The sequence below is a fragment of the Hyaena hyaena genome, unplaced genomic scaffold (genome assembly GCF_003009895.1).
Source record: "Hyaena hyaena isolate Hyena2069 unplaced genomic scaffold, ASM300989v1 scaffold_211, whole genome shotgun sequence".
NCBI classification, from domain to species: domain Eukaryota; kingdom Metazoa; phylum Chordata; class Mammalia; order Carnivora; family Hyaenidae; genus Hyaena; species Hyaena hyaena.
Genome location: NW_024080847.1, coordinates 638981 through 663501, shown reverse-complemented (window position 1 = coordinate 663501; position 24521 = coordinate 638981). Strand labels below are relative to the sequence as shown.

Here is a 24521-nt window from a genome sequence, read left to right as displayed (position 1 = left end):
TGAATCGCTCTTGTTTTATCGACTAGTCCTTAATCCCGAGGCTTATAGCCAGGATAAGCATGTTTTAGGCATTTGTGAATGACATGGGCAACAACGGAGTGAGCTGAGTGAGGCCACAGGGCACATGGCTGTAATTCTCTTCATGTTAATGATAGTAATGGAAGTCTGATACATAAGCAGTATGCATTCAAAACACCGACACCCGATAGCAAGTCAGGGAAAAGAGAACAGGGACTCCAGTTTAAGTTTAAGGGGGGGAAAAAACTGAGAATTCATAACTACCCCCACAGATGTGAAGGAAACCGCAAAACACACGGACCTGATTCTGCTGCAGAAAGGAAACGAATCACTCCCTGGGGGTGACACGCCAGCACTTTTAGCGCATTGTAGTCCTGCCTCTTTCAGGGCTTTCACTACAGTTTAATTTCATGGAAAAGTAGACATCTCCAAACAAAAGGAATGCCACTTATTAAAAGAAGGAGGACTTATCAGTGTGGGACCTAATAAGGAAAAATATTTATCCGTGACCTGCACAGCTTTCACAAGCCATTATTTCCACTCAATGTTTGGTACTGACTACAGCGCTGGTTACAGAGCTAACAAAATATAAGCCTGTCGAATGGACAAATCACAGGAGGAAAAAAGTGAGGCAGACAGTCATTTCTTGAGAGCTCAAATCCCATGACAGTGCTCCTTCCTGGCAGCCTGGCAAAGGTTTGGGCGACAAGAAGCTTACTGTGTGCCACGAATGTGCGTGGTCTGCTGCACAGTACGTTCATTTTCAAGAATGTCCCGCTGAAATGAGGTAAAATTCGGAGATCACCACCTCCACACTAGGAACTGCCAGCTTCCAATAGGTAAGTATCAAAAACTTTAACTGTTCGGCAGTTCACTGTTACACTAACCTAATTAACTGAAGGTTCCTTCTAAGAAGCTGAAAAGAAAAAAATGTGCGTAAGGAGTATTTCAAACATTCAGACAAATGAAATGGTATCAGTGCAAACTAAAAACTGAACTAGAACAGAATGACAAAATAGAAACCTGATTCTTTTGGTGCACAGTAGTCAAAGGGGCTTGCTCACATTTGTTGAAATCGGATCTGAAACAATGTGTACAGAAGAGTAGGTGAAGTGGTTTTCACTATGGTCCAGTGTGTCTGTCATTAAAGTTTCAGCCCTGCTTTGAGCTGATCAGTGCACGGGGGCTCAACAGAGCGGTCAGGTGGACTCATGGTCACTCCCACTGGAAGCCTCTATTTCAACGTACATGTCTGACCCCCCCCCCCCGTGGGTCACAGGCCGGCACAAGTGGACTGGCTGAAACTTTAGGACTTGCTCTCTACTTTTTCCTCTGGTACCGTTTCCCAGATTGGCTCCTTGATGTGCTCTGGTAACCGTTCCAATTTTGTCTAAAAAGAGAAAAACAAAACTATAACACAATGCAGACTTAACCCAATTCTTTAGTCACAAATGGATACATTTTGTTCCCTCAAGTCCTGTTGCCTTCTTTTTTCCTTTTACCCCCCTCATCCTTTGTAGGGTTCTGAAACAGACAGAAGGAGACTGGATGGATATAAACCAGTCTCTCAAACGGTCGATTTGATCCCGGGTGATCTCCAGGGACACTGCCAATCAACACGGACCCCAGGCCTAAACAACCGCTAAGGGGGCAGAGGACTCCAGAGGTGGTCCGGGAGGAGGTGGATGTGGTGGCGGGATCTGCTGAGCTGTCACCGCTGCAATGGGGAGGCAGAGACCCCAGCCACCGCGGCAGCTCTGACTCCAGGCCCACGACGGGCCTTCCCCTCCATTCGGTGCGCCAAGACAGGCCTGCGATGTAGCAAAACAAGCCGGGCCCCTCTCCAGCAGAGGCAGAAATTCAAGTCATACCTTTATAACCTCCATGGCAATTCCTTCGGGTAAGTTTCGCTGAATATATTCCAGGTAGACATCCGCTGTACTTCCAGTTAGATGTTCTAACTAAAAATTCAAACATGAAATTGGTTCACGATATGCCGCTAAAGCAGAAATGTTAAGTTTCTGTTTTTAAGTAAAAGCAGAACAGCCTTTTCTTTCTCTGTGAAATCTTACCCAGAATTCCAATTTAAAAGGAAAAGAGTGTGGATCCCCTAGTTGACTCGAAGAGGGGAGTATACACAGACCACCTTAAAACCAGGGCTCTAGGGAGCCCAGCTGACAAGCATGGTATTAAAACAGTATACCTGTATTTGTTTCAGTAAGTTATAGTAAAACCTCGGTTTTCGAGCAGAATTTGTTCTGGAAACATACTTGTAATCCAAAGCACTTGAATATCAAAGTGAATTTTCCCCATAAGAAATAATGGAAGCTCACACGATTTGTTTTGCCTCAAAATATTCATATAAAAATAATTACAATACTGTAATATAATACAACATGATAAAGGAAATACAAAATATAATGAAAAATAAACAAATTAACCTGCACTTACCTTTGAACACCTTTGAGGGAGACGAGAGAGAGGAGGGTGCAGGATGACTGTCACTATCACTAACAGAATCACTGCTATCTATTGGCTCAGTGGAATCTTTTTCTGCATGGGGGCCATTGTATACACTCGTGCGGATGTTGACTACATCACAGTATTAATAAACTCTTGTCATCTACTGTATTTAATGGAACTGGCAATAAGGCAGCAGAGGAAAGGGTCCGTATCTGCAGCAGCCTACCCTAGAATAAAGCAAAGCATTCCTAAGCTTCCTCTTGTGTGGAAGAGCAAAGGACTGTCCATAGGTGCTCTGAGGTGACAAAACATACACTAGTGCCAGTTGTGAGCACCTTCCAACGTTCTGATAAATCACTGATTTCTGCCCAACACCGCAGCCTGAAACCTAGCATCCGAACATGGGAGATGATCACCCACCATCCCGCAGTGAGAGACAAAGAGAGAGAGAGAAAAGCTATTGGCTCAGTTGTGATTATGTGATGTTCAGCATCATGTATGACTTGTGGTGCAAGACACCGCTCATTTATCAAGTTAAAATTTATGAGAAATGTTTGCTCGTCTTGCAGAACAAGTTACTCGCAATCCAAGGTTTTACTGTATTAATCACTTACTAATTGAAGGGGGTATTCTAAGTGCTTTAGATAAACATCTCATTTTATCCTCTCACTAACTTTATAAGATGAGTACGTTACTCTCATTCTACAGATGAAAGAACTAAGGTACAGAGCACACAACTGGTATGTGCCAGTACTTGGATCTGATTCCAGAACGCTCACTCTCCTTAACCACAAGACTATGCTGACCCTAGTGGATGCACAAATGAGTAACAGATGAATGAAAAACCTTAATGTTGCCTATCACGGACATGGAAAACCCAGTCAGCGTGTACAAAGGATCACTGGAAGTATATAAAAACGTAACTAGAAGTTTTGAAATATAAACAAAATTATTCCAAGGCCATATTATTGTCTGAAAATTAGCATAATCTGCACTACTTAAAGTATGAACTGCTCTTCAGGATGGTTTATTGGAGTCTGATTTCCTATCATTTACCTTCTCTCCTATCAGTCATGGGCTGACTGAAAGGTCAACATCAAAGGAAAGTTAACACTGTGCTAGTGTGAAATTCCAGACATTTCAGAAATGCTTGAATGTCTGAAATAAACTCACCTCTAAACATCTGTAAAGTGTTCTCATTTCATACTGAACTCTGTGCTTCTTGAAAATATGCACAGATTTGAGAAGAGTAAATCGTTCTATTTTTCTTGGAGGCTCATGTCTGAAAAATTAATGGGCGAAACAACATGCTTAAGCTAAGTGATGTTAAAACCTGAGTCACTGATATCAAAGCAGGGTTGCACAATTCTGTAGGTCAGGCTCATACTCGATTACAGGTGTTAGTTACCACTTACAGACTTCCATTTGTCAAAAATGTTCTGTGTAACAACCGCTGTCATAGAGCTCAGGCCAAAACAAACACTGCAGGCAGCGATGGGAAGATTATTCCACAGACCCAAAACTGAGCCTTGGCATGCAAGGGCACACAAGTGCACCTGCGGCTTTTCCAGCCCCGAACTCCCTTTCTGACCAAACACACGAACTGTGAGGAGTAGCAGCCGTGTGCTGCCGTATGTGTATTGTTTTAGAAAAATCTGCAGAGATACTGATAATCACAAAACTAAAGTCTGTTATGGAAACGTGTGGGTTCCTTCTGTTTTGTTATAAGGCAAGACCAGCAAAGCCGCAAACGGGCCTTGTTTAGCATCAGGAGCAGGTGATGAGAGAAGAGGGTTGCGGGAATCACCCCTTCCTTATCCGCAGTTTTGCTCTCAGCAGTTTCAGTTGCCCATGGTCAGTCGTGGTCCAGAAGCAGATGAGAACTCCTTCAGGGGGAGTCAGAAAGTCAACAGCAGCCTAATGTTACATCATACATCACAGTGCCTACATCATTCCCCTCACTTCCTCTCATCCTGTGGGCAATTTTTAAAAATGTTTTATTTATTTATTTTGAGGGAGAGAAGAGAGAGAGAGAGAGAGAACACGCATGCACACAAGTGGGGGAGGGTCAGAGAGAGAGGGAGAGAGAAAATCCCAAGCAGGCTCCACGCACCATCAGCACAGCGCCAGACATCGGGCGCAGTCTCATGGGCCATGAGATCATGACCCGAGTTGATATAAAGAGGTGAACGTTTAGCCAACTGAGCCTCCCAGGTGCCTCTTATCACGTGGGTATTTTATGGTCTCATCTCCTCACAAGGGTGAGTACGATACAATAAGAGATTCGGAGAGGGAGAGAGACAGCAGGTTCACATAACTTTTATTACTGCATATTGTTACTCAACTGTTCTATTTCATTACTAGTTATTAATTCCTTACGTGTCTAATTTATAAATAACCTCACAGGTATATACGTGTAGGAGAAAACACTACATATAGGGTTCAGTGCTATCTGTGGTTTCAGGCATCCACTGGGGGTCTTGGAAGGGGGAGACAACTATAGTTCTACTTGATCTAGCAGTGATTTCAAGGCTATATGAAGCTCTCTTACTCCTGCATGAAATTACTGGGTGACTAGTGTTTGTGAAGGCAGTTTTAAAATAATGGCTATATTAGACAAAGAGCAGCAAATCCAAGGAGTCTAAAAGGATTCCTTGTGGGGCGCCTGGGTGGCTCAGTCAGTTAAGCGTCTGACTTTGGCTCAGGTCATGATCTCACTGTTCATGGGTTCGAGCCCCACACTGGGCGCTGTGCTGACAGCTAGCTCAGAGCCTGGAGCCTGTTTTGGATTCTGTGTGTGTCTCTCTCTCTCTGACTTTTCCCTGCTCATGCTATCTCTCTCTCTCTCTCTCAGAAATAAATAAAACATTTAAATAAATAAGTAAATAAATAAATAAAAGGACTGCTTGTTCACCAAACACCTCCCTGCCCCATGGAGAGTCCACACATGAGGGCTTCTCCTTATGTCTATGCAATTGCTAAGAAAGGATTTCCTCTATTTTTCTTGTTTGCTCATCCTAATATTTAAAAATTCTAGTAGACAGGAATTCTGATTAGGATAATATAACAAACTTACGCTCTACCTATCATGAGGTTCTATGCTATTTTAAGAGCTCAAACCTGGGGCACCTGGGTGGCTTGAGCATCCAACTTCAGCTCAGGTCATGATCTCAAGGTTTGTGAGTTTGAGTTCCACATTGGGCTCACTGCTGTCAGCATGAAGCCCACTTCAGATCTTCTGTTCCCATCTTTCTCTGCCCCTTCCCCCCACACGTTCTCTCTCACTCTCTCTCTCTCAAAAAAAAAAAAAAAGCTACACCTAGTTGGGATGAGCAACCATTTTCCTGGTTGACCAGTTAAAAGGTCAGATTAGGAAAGAGCATACTTACACTTTAATAGAGATACCAAGTTCTTTAGCAGCAAGTACGGCAAAATATTCGTAACTGTCCAATACAGCCTTATCGTGGCCTTTTACTAAAACTGAGAGGCGCTTATATAATGTATCTGGTTCATCAGAAATGGTTATCTAAAAATTTTTAAATCAAAAAGAAAAGTTTCAGTTGTAGTTCCTCCAATATTTGTAATGGGAAAATTTAATATATTATCCTCAATTGAACACTTTCAGAGTTTACTAATAAATGGGGAGAAAAATGCTGAGTAACACCTTAATACTGTTAGCTTAAAAGTATCTAGATACTAACACATTCAGATCCCCACAATGACACTTACAATCTGCTAAAATATACTTTAAATCAAAAGAACTTCCAAGCAACCAACACCATCACTAATGAGACCTGCTAACTTAATAGATATTGAGCCCCAAAGACACCATGGGAAAGGATTATCGGGTCTATTAACCAAGCAGCCTGGTCAGAAGGTCAGAAGACTTGAATTGAGAATTAAACTCTGCCACTTGGAGCTGAATGACAACGGGCAAGCCATACTATCTCACCGCACTTCGGTTTCCTCGTGCCTAAAACAGGATAGTACCCAGGCTCCTCACAGCGCCACGCATGGCATTTCTGGAGGGGGCTAACATGTAAACACAGATTAAAGTGCTTCTAAGCTATAAAACGTCGTTTTACAGAGGCAAGCTATTACTATTTATATTTTTTATTAGTTTTATTCATGTATGTTTGGCCTATCCTAATAAAATTTTACTCATTTCTCATTAAAATGTTAAGGCACTGTGCATTTAACTTGTACCTCTTCCATTCTAATGCTTAGAGATTTTAGGAATAATGGGTTTGACATTTCTGACTTTCCTCCAAGGGGTGAATTACCCTTCACCTTCATCCATCCATTAGACCGGTAATTTATCTTACTAATCCAATGATTCAGGGTTAAATTACTTCACTCCTCAAAGGAAATCTACTCACTAACCAGGAGGCTAGCTAGACATTTACTCTCAATTATCTCCAAGGTCAGGGTTGCTGGGAAGAACAGAGTACACGAATATTCTATACCATAACCTAGGGGACAAGGGAGAGGAAAAACAGCTCTAAGAGGTGTTTTTGGTTGGTCCTTATAGGGTTTTAAAGAGAGTCTGAAATCTGCTGTGATATAAAAAATCAATGGAGTTTGAATAAAAATTTGGATTTCAGTTTAGCTTGGAAAATCTGAGACCATGTGACATCACTAGGTCTGATTTCCCACATGGCAACAAGTGGCCGGAGTAAGCAGCAGCTGTCTTGCTTATAAAGGGCACAGCCTGCCACTGTGCCCATGCTGCCACCTTTCCTTACAGGCCTGGCCCACGCAAACATCTGCCCTGGAGACCCAGAGTTTATAGGCGCTGCCATGGAAATATATCCAGTATCTATTCAGTGAAAAAAAAAAAATCAAAAGGGCAGTACGTTATGTAGAAGACATTTCACTTTGGTGTGCATGTGCACAGACAAGATGAGTACATACAGACAAATGTCTAGAAGGATTCGTGACAAACTGTTATAGGGGATTACTTTTGAGGGGTGGAAATGAAAGGTTTCAGATTTGTAAGGATTAAAAAAAAATTTTTTTTTTTAATGTTTTTTATTTATTTTTGAGAGAGAGAGACAGCATGAACAGGGGAGGGTCAGAGAGAGAGGGAGACACAGAATCCGAAACAGTCTCCAGGCTCTGAGCTAGCTGTCAGCACAGAGCTTGATGCGGGGCTCAAACCCACGAACTGTGAGATCATGACCTGGGCCAAAGCTGGACACTTAACCAAATGAGCCACCCAGGCGCCCCTGTAAGGATTTTTTAAACCACACATTTACACAAGAACTGGGTTGACAGAATCCTGACTTTTATTTAAAGGAAACAAGGTTACACAGCTACTGCTAGATTTTCTTTACTTGTGGTAATGCTCTCTCTCACTGTGGACAATAAAGGATTGTCCAGGCCCAGGCTCAATGTCTTAACATGAAAACAAAGACCTGAATGCCTAAAAGAAAAAATATCTCCTTAATGCAATATCAAGTATTCTGCATCATTAATTATGACAACTCTTCACATTATGCTGAGCTAAAGCAAAAGGCTGCTTATTCCCATAGGTATTTGGGGTAAATAATTGATTCCCTGATTCTCTGAAAGATGAGCACCCAGTAAAGAGAGTACTTTACTCAGGCACACTGTGCACCTGCCAGTATTCGGAAACAAAATATTTTTACTCTAAAGTGTTTGGGAAACAGCCCAAAATGAAGTAATGAGGAAAACGTATTGCTAATATAGCTCCTTACCAAGAAGTAGAGAGTACATACCGTAGGCTTGGTCAAATCCTTGGGAATATCAACGTGTAGGTTTGAAAACTGCACCCACTTCATACTGGTACTGCTATGTGGGGAAACAAAGAGAAACCTAAGTAAAGCAGCACAAAAGCCCATTTCCTTATTTGGTTTAGCACATCCAATTATATACTCACAGGAGAAAGCCACCATTTCTGGCTGTACTGCTCTTAGAACTGCTTATAGAAAAACTCCTTGAACCCTAAAAAAAGGGGAGTACGTGTTAGAAATTAAAGTCAGTCCTTAAATCATCCACAGTTTCCACTAAAAATATCAAAAGATGTACAATGCTTCAAATAAAGGGTTATCTCATTTCAAATGAAGACACTGGGTAACTAAAATGCCAGATTATATTTCATTTAAAAACAAGAGGAAAATAATAGAGTTCATAATCAAAAGAGACTCTCAAAATACTAGAGAATCTCTATCTTTTAAAGCTCAGGAATTAAGAACTTTTTTTAAAAAAGCAATTCTCGGGGCACCTGGGTGGCTCAGTTGGTTAAGTGCCTGACTCTTGATTTCAGCTCAGGTGTTGGATGATCTCATGGTTTGAGGGTTTGAGCCCTGTGTCAGGCTCTATACTGACAGTCCAGAGCCTGCTTAGGATTCTCTCTCTGCTCCTCCCTGCATGTGCTCTCTCTCAAAATAAATAACTCAAAAAAACCAAAAACCAACTCTCTCTCTCATACACACATGTGCAATTCTCACATTAAAAGAACACCTATGATATAAATATGTGGGGGAAAAAAAGAGGGTGCCTTGGATGGCTCAGCTGGTTGAGTGTCTGACTTTGGTTCAGGTCATGATCCCATAGTTCGTGGGTCTGAACCCCACGTCTGGCTCTGTGCTGCCAGCTCAGAGCCTGGAGCCTGCTTCTGTGTCTCCCTCTCTCTCTTGCCTCTTTCCTGCTCATGTTCTGTCTCTCTCAAAAATAAACAAAAATTAAAATTTTTAAAATAAATAAATAAAAAATAAACATGTAGGCATCAAGGAAAAAAAATACGTGACTTCATTCTTCCATTAGTTTGTATAGATTAAATGTACTTCAATATAATATTTTGCCTGAACATTTCTGAGCAAAAGTCTCTTTATAATTAAGAGTCGGATAATAATTCTAAAGTACCCTTCTTTTGAAGCTTTCATACATCTGGTCTAGCATATGTACATCTTGGCTTGGCTGGGATAGCTTAGTTTATAAATACATTGAAATACACAGTGAAACTGATACCTATCTTCTACCACCGAGGTACTTCATACTCCCACCAATCCAGCATTTCCAAATCCTTTACTGTTAGCTCCCCCCAGTGGACAAAACTTCTAATTGTAGGATACCTACGGTACTACAATGTAATAATGTAATTTGATTTCTGTTTTTCCCTTAAGCGTTTGAGACATTAAAAATGTAACCAGAGATAGGAGAAGTACAGTTAAGATCCCCCCAAATACTCAGAAGATGAAAATAACACTTTAGTACAAATAAAACTTAAAACAACTGAGAGAGAGTGGAAGAGAAAATCTGAGGGAGGCTCTGCACGGTCAGCACAGGACCAGCTCAAACTGACAAAACAGGGAGACCATGACCTGAGCTGAAACCAAGAGTCGGCTGCTTAACCTACTGAGCCACCCAGGCACCCCCACCATCTGACTTAAGATCAATGGTTCTTCAAGTGTGGTCCGAGGACTTGAGGCGTCCAGGAGATTAAACCTATTTTCCTAATAATAGCCATTATTTGCAACTTTTCCACTCTCATTCTGAGCCGTGTACAGTGAGGTTTTCTAGAAGCTGCATGCTGAGTGATACAGCAAGACTGCAAAACAGGTATGAGAATCCAGCTGCCCTCCATTAAGCCAGATGTTAAAGAGTGTGAAAATGAATACAGGGAAACCTCATTAAAGTAGGGAGGTTACAAGGGGGAGCCATACCACTCAATGTCAACTATAGAAAGAATGGTCAATTATAGGCCCCAACATGAAAAGATGTGCACTGAATCTTCTACAAGAGCTTGACTACCTCTGCGACTCAGCCAGTGAAAAACCATTTCTCTGAACTCTTGCTTATCTACACTGGACCTTCATTCAAAACACCTCCCAACATCTTCCTTTTCCTCCATAAAATGCTTCTCTCCTTTGTTTATGGGATTTGCCTAAGGTTTGGCATAGCTTGCATGTCCCAAATTGCAATTCTCTGTCATTTCCAAACAAACCAATTTCTACTGGTAAAATAACTTTCATTTTGAAGGCTAACATTACTTGGTGATCAGAAGTGGGATCCAGAAATGAACCCCAACAACTTGTTAAAAAATTTTTTTTTAATGTTTTATTTATTTCTGAGAGAGAGAGAGAGAGAGAGACAGCGCGAACAGGGGAGGGTCAGAGAGAGAGGGAAATACAGAATTTGAAACAGGCTCTAGGCTCTGAGCTAGCTGTCAGCACAGAGTCCGATGCGGGGCTTGAACCCACAAACCGTGAGATCATGACCAGAACTGAAGTCGTACGCTTAACCAAATGAGCCACCCAGGTGCCCCATGAACCCCAACAACTTTGAGGCCTGTGACCAAACAGGGGCCAGGGCCCACAGAGCCAGATAAGCTCACTGCTTTCCGGCCATTCCTGGAGTTGGAGGCTAAGTCTCTCCTGGACTTCGAGCTCTACTGTCTTTGTGCTTTGAGCTCTCCAGGCTTTATTTGGGCTCTGATTTAAGGCTTTGTCCTTTCAGAGTGCTTGCCTGACCTTTGGTCTGACTCCTTTTTGGAGCCGGAAGGTTCCTGCTGGAACTGTGCCTGGTTTGGAACTGTGTTAGTTTGGTCCCCCTCCTTTCCAGAACTGGGCTGTTCCCACTGGTTCTGTGCTGACCTCTGGTCTGATTCCTTTGGAAGCAGGATGTCCCTGTTGAAACTGTGCTGTTTAGGAATTTTTCTTTTTTATGTCTAGAGAAACCTCTAAGAAACGGGATCCCAGTCATCAAAAGGGGCAGCATCCCTTCTGGGACCTTGATGGTTTTATGTTTAAAAACTGTGGTTTCTCTTCATGCCCATTTCTAACTAAATTGACTGACTTAATTAAAAGTAATTTAGAACCTGAATGGCCATTATGGGGAAGTTTTGATCTCTCCAAACGTACTTTTCTCCAAACTAAACCAGACAGCCATGTCTCTAAACTTGGCAAACTTGAATGGGACGCCTGTATCTTAAAGTTTCCAAACATTACCGAGAAATCTAAAACTGGCTCTCTGCTAAATACAATTTCTAGACTCAGACAAAGACCAAAAGGCTTCTGAGGCCCCCAGGACTGTAGCAGCCACCTATGCTCAAGCCCCACCTGTGGTGACCTCCTCCTCCTTCCGTCCTGCTGGCTTCCATCCCCTCTACACCCTCAGTTCCCCCATTTCTCTCACCAAACTTCCTTTTTCATCCAAGCCTCTCCCTGCTCCCTCCTCTCCTGAACCTATTAAAATCTACTCCTTTAAAGTTAAATCTTCTGAGGATCCAAATAACCCTCAAACTTCTTATGTTCCCTGGAGTAATGCTGAATTGAGAGCCATAGTTAAAAAGAGTTTCCCATAAGTAGCCCAAAACAGACCCCTAACTTTTGGCAAGATGCTAGAACATTCACTGGAAATCTCCACCGAGCAATTACAATTACAGTAGCTTTTCCTAAGCCTGCTGACTGGAACAAAATTCAGGCTTGCACACAAAAGCCTGACGAACATATTCATGACTATTAAAATTGATTTCAGATTGTTTTCAAAGAAAATTCAGATTGTTTGTTTGATGTTGAATCCATTGGGGGTAGCATTTAACTATGTTTCTTAATGGGCTGAACTGGGCTAACTCTTTTAATTAAAAGGACCACGATGGAATGGCAAACTCTGTCTGCTCCTGCTTAGTTAACTTGGCAAACCAGCTTGCTAGTACCTTAGGGGAATCACGTAAAAGAAAGACCACTAAAATGCTTAATTTTTTTTTTTTAATATTTTTATTTATTTCTAGGAGAGAGAGAGAGACAGACAGCGTGAGCAGGGGAGGGTCAGAGAGAGAGGGAGACACAGACTCTGAAATAGGCTCCAGGCTCTGAGCTGGCAGTCAGCACAGAGCCCGACGCGGGGCTCTAACCCACGAACCGCGAGATCATGACCTAAGCGAAAGTCGGACGCTTAACCGACTAAGCCACCCATGCGCCCCTAAAATGCTTAATTTTTCACTGTAACAAATGAAGGCCCTTTAAACAACACCCAAACCCTCCTAGTTTCTGCTATTATTGCAAAGAGCCAGAACACTGGAAAAAAGATGGTCACTGTCTTGCCTTCCGCCCTCTATCGCGAGCCTTTCCAATGTCCTCCTCGTTCCCAAAACAGAGCTCCAAGGAACCACAGCTCTTCGCAAACCTCCATCTTACTTGGCTCAGAGAAACTACTGTTCAGATCCGGAATGAATCTTTCTCTTTCCTTACGGACACCAGAACCACACGCTTAGTGCCTGACCCCAGTGCTAGCCCCTGCTGGAAGCACTAAAACAGTTCCAACAGTGGGGCGTCTAATACACTTCTCCCGTTTCCGGCCTCTGAACCTGTCCCCTTTAGTCTAGGCCCTCTGGGGGACACACACCCCTCTCCTTGGTTCCTCCGTTCCTGTTCATTTACAGATTGCCGACATTTTTTAGAAACACATCATGCTCGAATTTCTTTCTCCCCCAAAGAGGGAAATAATTCTAGAAGGTGACAGTAGGGCTCCAAATAGTCAACCAGGGAGATTAAATGACCTTTTGACATCTTTTATTTGCTCCATGTCCGACAGCACCACAGCCGCATCGGGGATGCTGTCCCTACTGGGTCAAATCCTCTTTCTGGGCAAAATCTTCAAGTGACTGGCAGAATCCACAGGAACACTTTCCATCTAGATTCAAACAGATCCTTCAAAACTTCTCCCCAGAATTAATGAATACTTTATAAAGAAGCCCCGCAAGGCATCAAGCTGGTTAACAGAAGATTACAAAGCTCAGGGCCTCATTACCCCCTGCACTAGTCCTAATAACACGCCTATTTTACCCGTGAGAAAACTCAATGGCCAAGGATGGAGGTTTATCCCGGACCCCTGAGCAATACACTCTTATACCTTGGCATCCTGCTGCCCCTAACCCCCATAGGGTTACTGACATCCATTCCCACTGAAAGCAAATTTGTCACCGTAATTGATCTACGTAGTGTATTTTTTAGCATTCCAGTTGGTAAAATTAGCCAGTATTTTTCTGCTTTCACTTGGGAAGGATGGAAAGACCCGTGCACAATAATGCCCCAGGGCAGCAGAGTCCTTACTTTTTACAAACCTTAAAGACAGATTTGGATGATCAAAAACTTTCCGCAGGCTCTACTTTTTTAAATCTGTAGATAGTTTGCTTTTCTGCTGCCCTTCTCAAATCTACTCTCAGTAAGACAGCACCTACCCGTTAAAGCTTTTGGCCTTAAAAGGACATCAAGTCTCTGAAGAAAAACTGCAGGTTGCTCAAACTTTGGTTCAGTACTTAGAGCACCTGACCTTAGAACAAGGACCAAATTTGGACGCAGGTAGGCTTCATGCCATCCTAAACTTCCTCAAACCTAAAATGAAGTGCCAATTACGAGTTTTTCTCGGACTGGATGGCTACTGTTGAATCTGGATGTGAAACTCCTTTTATGGCTCAATCTCTATATGATTTACTAAAAAAAAAAATCAAAAGAAATGGCAAACCTAATTCTATTATTTGGAAAAATTGAGAAGACATAGCTTTTGGGACTTCAAAGAAAAGCCTAATAAAGTCTATGGCCCAGACATCCTAATTACCAACTTCCATTTACATTCTTTGCATGTGAAGGGGAAGGAAACACCATTGGCATACTCAGCCCAAAACATGGGGACCATCATGGACCCATGGGGCATCATAGCCAACAAGCAGACCCTGTGGCATGGGGATATTACCCTAGCCTCTGCATTCCTAACCATTCCTGCCACTGTACTCAGGTAACCCCACTGAAGAAATAACCATGGGATCCCCTTTAACTATCCTTCAATTCTAGCTAAGGGTAATGCTGCAAACATTTATACAACAGTCAATATGCCTTTGGGGTAGCCCATGATTTTGGAATGTTAGGAAACAGTCCAGAAGTTTCCAACGGGGATACAATTAAAAACATCTATATCCAAAATTTATTCAATACCATGCTTTGGCTGACTGCTCTGGCTGTTATTAAGGTTCCCAAGTATTCCAGACTCAACTCCCTGGGCACCAAAAGGAAACCACCTTGCTACTATTTCCACCAAAAACACTACTTTCAAGGAAATCAACAGCCAAACCTCTGTCATGGTCCAAAGGGATGTTTCTCCAAACTATAATTTGGAAAAATTAACCAGAGATACCCAACAATTGGCCCCAGAGAGGGAAAAACAATATGGGAAATCGAGTAATTGTTGGCTCAATAAAGAGTACTGTGGTTTGGACCAAATTAATAATGGTCTTACCAGAAATTCTAACATTCCTATGACTTACCACTATACATGTATTAAACCATTGGTCTACTGACAAAATGACAGTGTCATGAACCCGTATTCGTGGGGAAATATTACTAAGGCCGTAAACAGTGTCTACCTCGCTCATCCCACCTGTCCAAAGTATAATGCAAAGACACTCGTTTGCACAAATTTCATACAGCTCCCTCATCTCGTGGATATAAATACATTTTAGCCATGGTCTGTCTGTTTCTCACTGAACTAAAGCTTTCCCTTATGGACAGGCCACTGTTTCTTCTGTGGCTAAACTGTTAGAAAAGATTACTCCTACCTGGGGAAGCCCTCTTACACTTCATAGTGACTGGGGAGCCCATGTTACCAGTCAGGTGTTTTGACAAAAATTTTGTAGACACCCTCCAAATACCTTGGCTGAAAGCACTGCTCTCGGTCCTTCTGAATCTCGGATCCACCCACTTTGGTACTCAGACTCTCGCCCTTTGAACTAGTCACAGGACACACAATGCACCTGGCCCCTGCCTCCTTGACCCACAACTGATAAAAGGAGATCTATTTCATACTGTAAAGGCCCAATTACTTCTTTTTTAAAAATATTTTTTAAAAGTTTATTTATTTTGGGGGTGGGAGGGGCAGAGAAGAGAGAGAGGGAGAAGAGAGAATTGCAAACAGGCTCTACACTGTCAGTGCAGAGCCTGATGTGAGGCCCAAACTCAGAACCAGGAGATTATGACCTGAGTCGAAATCAACAGAGGGACACTTTACTGACTGAGCCACCCAGGGGCCCCAAGGCCTAATTACTTCCATAAGAAACAGCCATGTTTGGTGGAGCAATCTCTCTTTTTTTTTTTTTTATTAATTTTAAAAATGTTTTATTTATTTCTGAGAGAGAGAGAGAGAGACAGAGGGGCAGAGCGAGCAGGGGAGGGTCAGAGAGAAAGGGAGATCCAGAATCAGAAGCAGGCTCCAGGCTCTGAGCTGTCAGCACAGAGCCTGATGCAGGGCTCAAACTCACAATCCATGAGATTATGACCTGAGCCGAAGCTGGATGCTCAACCAACTGAGCGACCCAGGCACTCCAACCTCAGTATGTTTCCAACCTGTATTTTCTCTCTGACATAAGACGTGACAACCAGAAAAAGTCCTTCCTGGAATGAAGGAACAAAATCACTAAATATGGAAACCTGACTCCTAATCAGCAACGCTTCTGGAGAAAGACTTTGATCAAAAGAAGGAAATGTAAAAATTAAAGGAAACCTCAGTACAGTCCAGAGGCTAAAAGGGTGACCCACATCACTCAACATCAATTACAGGAAGAGTTGTCAATTACAGACCTTAATAGAAGAATCAGAAACAGGAAATTATGATCAATTACAGGCCCCAAAGGAAAAGATGCACAGTGAATCTTCTACAAGAAACTGACTACACTGCAACTCTGCCAATGAGAAACCATCATCACCCTGAACTCTTGCTTTTCTCCTAAGCACTTCCATTCAAAACAGCCCCTCCTAACTCCCTCCTCCTTTCTAAAATAATCCTTTCCTTTATTTGGGAACTTACCTATTGTTTTGCCATGGTTTTGCCACAGCTTTCGAGTCCCGAATTGCAATTTTGTTATTCCCAAATAAACTCATTTTTGCTGGTAAATTAATGTTTATTTTTGTGGTTAACAAGAGACTTACAAAAATATAAAACACTACTATTCTTCTCACTAACTCTGGAAAAATTTCATTTTTTCCCCATAAAATATGTAATGCATTAGTTTTCTTTATTTTTTTAAAGTTTATTTATTTATTTTTGGGAAAGAGAGAATGTGCGCACGAGCAGGGAAGGGGCAGAGAGAGAGAGGGAGAGAGATAACACCAAGCAAGCTCCACAGTGCAGAGCCCCCACGAACTCAGAAACTCTTGAGATGACGATGGCTGGAGCTGAAATCAAGAGTCAGGAGCTTAAGGGTCTGAGCCACCCAGGCGCCCCTCCTTAGTCTTATTTTTAAATAATTAAGCATTTTTAAGATTCCCAGTTTTATTTCTAAAAAGCTTAATATGCAGAGCTAAAAACCCCAAAAGCAATAGCTCTCTCGCGTCCTCAACCAGTTTTAGGCTGTTAAAGGGATACTGAGACCAACTAACTTGAGACTCACTGCCAAGGTATTTTTGCTTTTTCTCCAAAGAAAGGCGCAGAGAATATTTAGCCCCTTCCTACCACTTCCGCGACTCTCATCTAATCTCAGAATCAAAGGTATCCCAATTTGGTTCCATGGGAGGGGTCTAAGATCTGGTTCCAATTCAGCCCCTAATTTTACCAAAGCAAGCCTTCTCTGCGACTCAGTGTATTTTGCAAACCTGCAAAGAGAGGTGCGGAACATAATGCCGTTCAACATTCTTTCCTGCTCTGACTTTCTAATTCCCCTTTCTCACCACCTTCCGTCAAACAACGCGCCAAAGTGCAGAATAAATACCAGGGGAAATTCTAGGTGGCCAAAACGACAGGTGACAACAAGACTTTACGGCTACTGTCTTGTCAGCCAGCTTAGTACCCACCGCCCGCCAGGTACCTGCCAGAGACGCCGGCACATGGAACCAAGCGCTGCTCGCGCCGCCATCTTGCCGTCCCGGCCCCCTAGGACTACTTCCGGGGCACAACGGCGTCCTCCGACCATAGAGTTTCGCAAAAGGAGAGAGCGTAGCCTTGAGCTCCGGCACAGGAACAACCATAGAGGCGTTATTTCGCGCTTTTTTGAGGGTGGGACTGAGAGTCCAGCTGGCTTCTCGAGGGTCCTTTGCCTGGCTGACGCCCAGTCTTGATAACATTGCATCAGCCCCGGTGTAGATAGTTATCAAGATCCTTCAGAGTTTCCTCTTCAAATCGTGTTTGTCTTATGTAGTTCCTGTTTGGTTGGAGGCAGCATAACACATGCTTTGAAAAATGTATATAGTTAATATATTGGCAACAGTTATTTCTGGGTAGTGGATTCATGGTTGACTTATTTTCCTATTTCTCTATGTTTCAACATTTTAACAAAATTTGTGTTGGGCCGGCTGAGAGGCAGGGCCAAGACGCCACAGATTGGCGGACTTCTTAAGATGGCTGACTTTCCCGCCAATACTGTTATGACATCAGCGGGAAACAAACTTAGGAAAGAAAGCGAAACCTTCCGCCTAGTACTTTCTAGCCAAGAGACCACCCCAAGAGACCACCCCTATTTATCTGGACTTCCTCCACGCCCACTAACAGGCTATACAAAAACCCTCACCACCCAACCGCTGCGCGAGTTCCCGACCCCCCTCTGGAGTCGCGGAACGTCGCCCGAGGATGCATACAATAAAACTCCTTCTGCGGAACATTTTGCCTTGGAGTCTTTTTTACTCACCTAAAAAGCCTTACGTTTGGTGCCCAAACCCGGGAGGAGATTGAGCTCCCACTTCGGTGAGGAAGCTCTCTCCTCTCCTTATCCGGACCGGGGACTGCCTCTCCGAGCGCCGTTCTCGACTGCGGTGAGTGTCCCTAGCCCCCAGCGCTCTCCGGGGTGCCCTGTCCTAACCGCGGCCGCGTCTGGGCGACCCCCCTCCGCCTACCAGGTAGCCTCCAGAGCTCCAAAGAATCCGGAGACGTCCCCATTCGGCGACAGCTACCCTCTCTTCCTCGATCTGCAGTCCAGCACACGGACGAGGGGACGCTTTCCTCCGTGATCTGAACTGGTGGGCGAGGCGGCTATGGGAACTTCCCAGTCCAAAACTGATCCAAAAACGCCTTTAGGTTGCCTTCTGGCCAACCTCCAAACCTTGGAGTGCGACCAGGTCCTGCGCAGGCAGCGCCTGAGACATTACTGTACTGTTGCCTGGCCTCAGTATGGATTAGACAGTCAGTCAGTCACAATGGCCTCCTGAAGGCACGTTTGACTACCAGATTCTCATGGACCTTGATAACCTCTGTGGACGCCAAGGCAAATGGTCTGAGGTTCCCTACGTCCAAGCCTTCTGGACCCTGCGCTCTCGTCCTTCACTTTGCTCCCGCTGCACTATGTCTCAGGTTCTTGCCCGCACCCCCTCTCCGACTCTCCCACCTGCACCCCCCAAGGATCCAGAACCCTCTGTCCTCTCCCCCCTTTCCGAACCTCCCGAAAACTTGTCTGGCCCTCCTGTGAGGGCCCCTCTTTTGCTACCGCCTCCCCTATACCGCGCTCCCATCCCCCAGCCTCCCGTACCTCTCGCTCGTCAACCCTCCGATCCGACTCCAACCTCGGCCCTACTTACCCCCACCGCTCCTGAAGCTCCTCAGCCGGAGATCGCGGTGGAACCTGCCCCCCAGGGGGGGCCCCCTCTCATCCCCTCCTATCTCTGCGCACAGCGGTCCCATTACCCCTCTCCAGACCGGGTCTGCCCGTGTAAGAGGTCGCGGGGGCCGAGGGGGTTGTTCGGGTCCACGCGCCCTTCTCCCTCCAACACCTTTCCCAAATAGAAAAGCGCCTAGGTTCCTTTTCTGCCAACCCAGATAACTTTATCAAAGAATTTCAATACCTGGCCCAGGCCTATGACCTAACCTGGCACGACCTACACACACGTCGTCCAGACCACCACTCTCCCCCCTACTGGGAAGAGACATCCTCCACAAATCACAGCCTACCACCCGGCTTTCGCCCTCCCCTTCAACCTCTGAATGTCTCCTACCTCTACTCTCCACTCCATCCCTCGCGTCCCCAAAATGCCTCCCCTCAGTAGATCCAAGAGTACGGGACACCTCTAAACCGGTCATCGGGACTCACCATCCTCCTGTAATAATACAGTTAAGGGACAGATCACAGTTTCCCTCCGGGGCGTAGTTCCCTTATTGGAGGGGCCTTAAGCCTATCATAGACCCGCCTAAAACAGCAGGGACTCCTCATCCCCATCAACTCCCCCTGCAACACGCCCATCTTGCCTGTCCGCAAACCCTCAGGGGCCTACCTATTAGTCCAGGACCTGCGACTTATTACTCTAAAGAAGAAATACAAACCCTCCAAAATTTGGGAGGAAAAACAGAAGACAAAGGATAGATCTATATTCAAGACAAAATCGCCCTTCCGGACAATCTGGCCCACATGCTAATAGCTGAAATTCACCAGTCCCTCCACATTGGCCCAAAGGCTCTCTCTTTCAGTTCCTTCAACCCCTCTTCAATCACCCCTCTCTCTCTAAAGTTATGGAGATAGTACACAGATCCTGCAAAACCTGTGCAACCGTCAACACACAGGGTGGGATCCGTAGGCCAGGACCCAGCCACCAACTCCGTGGACACCAACCCAGGGAGGATTGGCAGCTAGACTTCACCCACATGCCCCGCCACAAATCCTTTCGGTACTTACTAACTATGGTAGACACATTTACAGGCTGGATTGAAGCATTTCCCACTGCCCGGGAGGCAGAGGATGTAGTGGCCACCATCCTCATCGAACACATCATTCCACGATTTGCACTGCCCCGAACTCTGCAGTCGGACAACGGACCTGGGACCTGCCTTCATTTCCAGCGTCACTCACCAGGTGGCAGAAACCCTTAACATCACCTGGAAACTCCACATCCCTTACCATCCCCAGGCATCGGGTAAGGTAGAAAAGGCAAACGGGCTGCTGAAGGCCCAACTCACTAAACTTGCTTTAGAAACTTGCCTCTCTTGGCTCACTTTACTGCCCCTCGCCCTCACTCGACTCAGGGCAACTCCCCGCGGGCCCTCCGGGTTAAGTCCTTTCGAACTTCTTTATGGGCGGCCATTCCTCCTAACTCCCAACCTCCCGGCCACCCCTCCACCCCTCCCTTCATACCTGCCCTACCTGACCCTCCTCCGGGCCCTCTTTCGAGCCCATGCTGACGCGGTCATACCAGCCCCAGACACCCATGGCGAAAAGGAGGTCCCCACCCAAACCTTACTCCCTGGAGACCAGGTCCTCCTTAGGGACTTACAACCGGGTTCCCTCCAGCCACGGTGGTCAGGACCCCACACCATCATCCTCACCACCCCGACCGCAGCAAAATTGCTGGGGCATGAGCCCTGGGTACACATCAATAACCTTAAGCGGGCGCCAAAATCAGATGACTGGACCTCCCAGATGGTGGGCCCAACCCAACTTCGGCTGGTACGTACTCCTAATCCTGATTCTTCTACACCCCCTGGTCTGGGCAACTGAATGTAACCAGTGTATGCGTGGCAGCGGACAAAAAAGGTATTTCCAATCCTATACCTATATGCCCAAAACATGCTACGAAGGAAAAACCCCAATCATTTGTACCTCCCGTCATGCCCCAGGAAAAATCTTTTGGGCCTCTGAACTTAATGCCCAGAGGACAACAAAATCCCCGTGCACCCAATACCCTAAGACAGGAACCGTCTGCTGGACTTACCTCGCCCAAATAGGACTCTCTGACGGGGGAGGTGTCCAAGACCAGGCTAAACACAATCAGACCAAACAAATAATCCAAAACCTACATACTCATCGGGGCAGGCCTCGGAACTTCTATACATTTTTATTACAAACTCTTCCAGGCCCTCAATGAAGACATGGAACGAATCGCCGATTCCTTCACTGCTCTACAGACCCAGATTACTAGTCTTGCAGCCGTAGCCCTACAAAACAGACGGGCTTTAGACCTCCTGATGGCTGAGAAAGGGGGAACCTGCCTCTGAAAGAAGAGTGCTGCTACTACGTTAACCAATCAGGCATAGTCACATCCAAAATTTGTGAACTCAGGGAGCAGATCCAGGCGAGGTGCTAGGACTCCCACCTCTGGGGTCTAGACCCCCGTGCGTGGGTAACCTGGCTCCTCCCCCTGGCGGGACCCCTACGCCTAATCCTACTACTAATCTCTGTTGCCCCCTGTCTCATCAGATATCTACGGGAGTGTCTCCAAGAAATGTCCCCTACTCTCGCCTGCCTACCTCGGCTACCCCTATGACGACGCCCACCCGTCAGCAGGAAGTAGCTGGAACCGAATCGACGCCCCTTCCACCTATATATAAAACAAAAGGTTGGAATGTTGGGCCGGCTGAGAGGTAGGGCAAAGACACCACAGATTGGCGGCCATCTTGAGATGGCTGACTTTCCCGCCAATACCTTTAAGACGTAAGCGGGAAACAAACTTAGGCAAGAAACCTTCCGCCCTGGACTTTCCAGCCAAGAGACCGCCCCTATTTGGACTTCCCCCACCCCCACTAACAGGCAATAAAAAAACCCCTCACCACCCAACCGTGGCTTGACTTCCCCGACTCCCCTCTCTGGAGTCGCAGAACTTCGCCCGAGGGTGCATACAATAAAACTCCTCCTGCGGAACATTTTGCCTTGGAGTCTTTTTTACTCACCTAAAAACCCTTACAATTTGTATTTCATTAAAAGGAAACGTACCGGGGTGCCTGGCTGGCTCAGTGGAGCATGTGACTCTTGATCTTGGGGTTATGAATTTGAGACCCATCTCTGGTGTAGAGATTACTTAAAAATAAACTCTTAAAAAAAAGAAAAAAGGAAAAGCACCATTCTAATGAGTCTAGGTCCCATGCCTTTACCTGCTTACAATAGCCTTGCCGTGTTCCTTAAGCCCACATTCCTTCTCCACAACAAATGACATTTTTTGCCCCAGCCGTCCTGTCTTCATTCTCTTATGTTACTCTAATATTTCAGAATTTACAATTCCTGCCATTATCCAGTACCAAAAACCAAAAAGTATTATAACCAAAAAATTTCTGGTTATTAATATCCACCCTAATTTAGCTGCAATTAAAAAGGCTGATAACCTGGGTTTGCTATAATAAAAACTTATCGGGGCACCTGGGTGGCTCAGTCGGCTAAGCATCCGACTTCGGCTCAGGTCATGATCACACGGTTCGTGGGTTCGAGCCCTGCATCAGGCTCTGTGTTGACAACTAGCTCAGAGCCTGGAGCCTGCTTCTGATTCTGTGTCTCCCTCTCTCTCTACCCTCCCCTGCTCATGCTGCCTCTCTCTCTCTCTCTCAGAAATAAATAAAACATTAAAAAAAAATTTTTTTTTTTATTTATTATTTCTAGGAGAGAGAGGGACAGCGTGGGCAGGGGAGGGTCAGAGAGAGAGGGAGTCACAGACTGAAACAGGCTCCAGGCTCTGAGCTGGCAGTCAGCACAGAGCCCGACGCGGGGCTCGAACCCACGAACGTGAGATCATGACCTAAGCGAAAGTCGGACGCTTAACCGACTAAGCCACCCAGGCGCCCCAGAAATAAATAAAACATTTAAAAAAAAAAACTTATCTCATTTGTGCAGTCCTCTAAGCTTTATTTTCCCCAGGTGCTTTCAGATACGCAATTCAGCATAATGGAAAACTCTAGACTTCTAATTGGGAGATCTTGGTTCTAAACCCACGTTTACCACTTAACTGAGTGACTGTGGGCAACTTACTTGCCCACTCTGAGCCTCAATTTTCTCATATATCAACTAGAGATGATAACGATAGTTCCCACTTCAAAGAGTTGCTATGCAGATTAAGTGAGATCGTGATGTGTGATATTTGGTATAATGCCCAACACATAATGATGCAAGATGAATGTCATCCGCTATTTGTACCATAAAGTTGCTTCTGCCTCACCTGCAGATTAAAAATAAAAAGATCAAGTTTATGAGAACATTTTGTACCATCTAGTTAAAGTACTGTGCAATATACCCCTCCCGCCCCGCCCAGGTATTACTTACTCTACTTTGCAGGCAAGAGAACCAGGAAAGAGATAGAATGACTTTCCCAACATCACACACATTGATGAAGATAGAAAGGGACAGAAACTAGTTTTATGGCCCCTCAGACTGGTTTTTTTTCACTAGAACTTTGTCTGTGTAGAGGTGTGTCTTTACACCAGACTGTAAACACTACGCTTCACCTGTGTGCATCTCTACTGTCCTCAGCTGTGCCCCCACCTTGGCAGGCTGCCCAGTGTCCTTTACAGAGCTTTTTCTGAATCATGACATTCGAAGTTGTCTGGTCTGTCTCAGCCAAAGGGGTTCTCCAATAGCTCTCCAACTCTGTTGTTGCTTCTGAAGTTTGCATCAGTCTCTTCTCTCTCTTTCCCTTTAAATAAATGTTTATTCAGTTTTTAGAGAGAGGGTGTGAGCAGGGAAGAGGCGGCAGGGGGGGGGGGGGTTGTGTACAGAGGATCTGAAGCAGGCTCTGTGCTGACAGCAGAGAGCCTGATGCAGGACTTGAACTCATGAACCATCAGATCATGACCTGAGCTGAAGTTGGACACTCAACTGACTGAGCCACCCAGGCGCCCCTGCATCAGTCTCTCTTATGGCTCTTATGTGACAGATTTTCAGCCAGCCTCCTGCCCCCTTTGAGTAGTCCCACGGGCGAGGGGTCTGCAGCCACAATGATGGCGACATTACAGCTAGGCAATGACTTTCACCTGTGTTCCCTAATTTGATCCTTGCAGGAGGACACGTGTTTTATCCCAATTTTATAGGTGAGGAAACTGAGGCTCAGAGATGCAAAGACCCACTCAAAGTCATATGAGATAGTTATAGCTGAACCAATAACCCCAATAGTTTTCAAAATCCCAGCTCAGTACCCTTTCTACCACTGCAGTCGATCATTGCTGACTCTTACTCTGAGGTCCAGTTCTATCAAAGTCTCTGTGGACTTGAGGAATAGAGAACCTCACTTCCCCCACCTCTCAACAAGAGACAAGGGCTTATTGTTTTTTAAGCTTATTTATTTTGAGAGGGAGCCCACGCAAGTGGGGGAGGGGCAGAAACAGAATCCCAAGCAGGCTTCGCGCTGCCAGCACAGAGC

At 45.0% G+C, this 24521-nt stretch overlaps 1 protein-coding gene across 3 annotated transcripts; it reads right to left on the bottom strand.

Annotated features, from left to right (window-relative positions):
- Positions 1–374: 374 nt before the first annotated feature.
- Positions 375–19752, bottom strand: MRPS10 (mitochondrial ribosomal protein S10). 3 transcript variants are annotated; one of them, XM_039242662.1, is made up of 8 exons: positions 18318–19752; positions 17297–17629; positions 8384–8448; positions 8223–8292; positions 5871–6007; positions 3655–3763; positions 1890–1979; positions 375–1408 (listed from the first exon to the last, which is right to left on the bottom strand). In XM_039242662.1, exons 2-8 carry the CDS (start codon positions 17555–17557, stop codon positions 1325–1327), a joined length of 816 nt encoding a protein of 271 aa, XP_039098593.1. In that variant the 5' UTR covers positions 17558–17629; positions 18318–19752; the 3' UTR covers positions 375–1324. The 3 variants fall into 3 exon arrangements, with proteins under 3 accessions (XP_039098593.1, XP_039098591.1, XP_039098592.1); XM_039242660.1 differs by having other exon boundaries at positions 8223–8295; positions 18318–18836; XM_039242661.1 differs by lacking the exon at positions 18318–19752 and adding an exon at positions 18113–18197 and having other exon boundaries at positions 8223–8295.
- Between the last annotated feature and the right edge of the window lie 4769 nt (positions 19753–24521).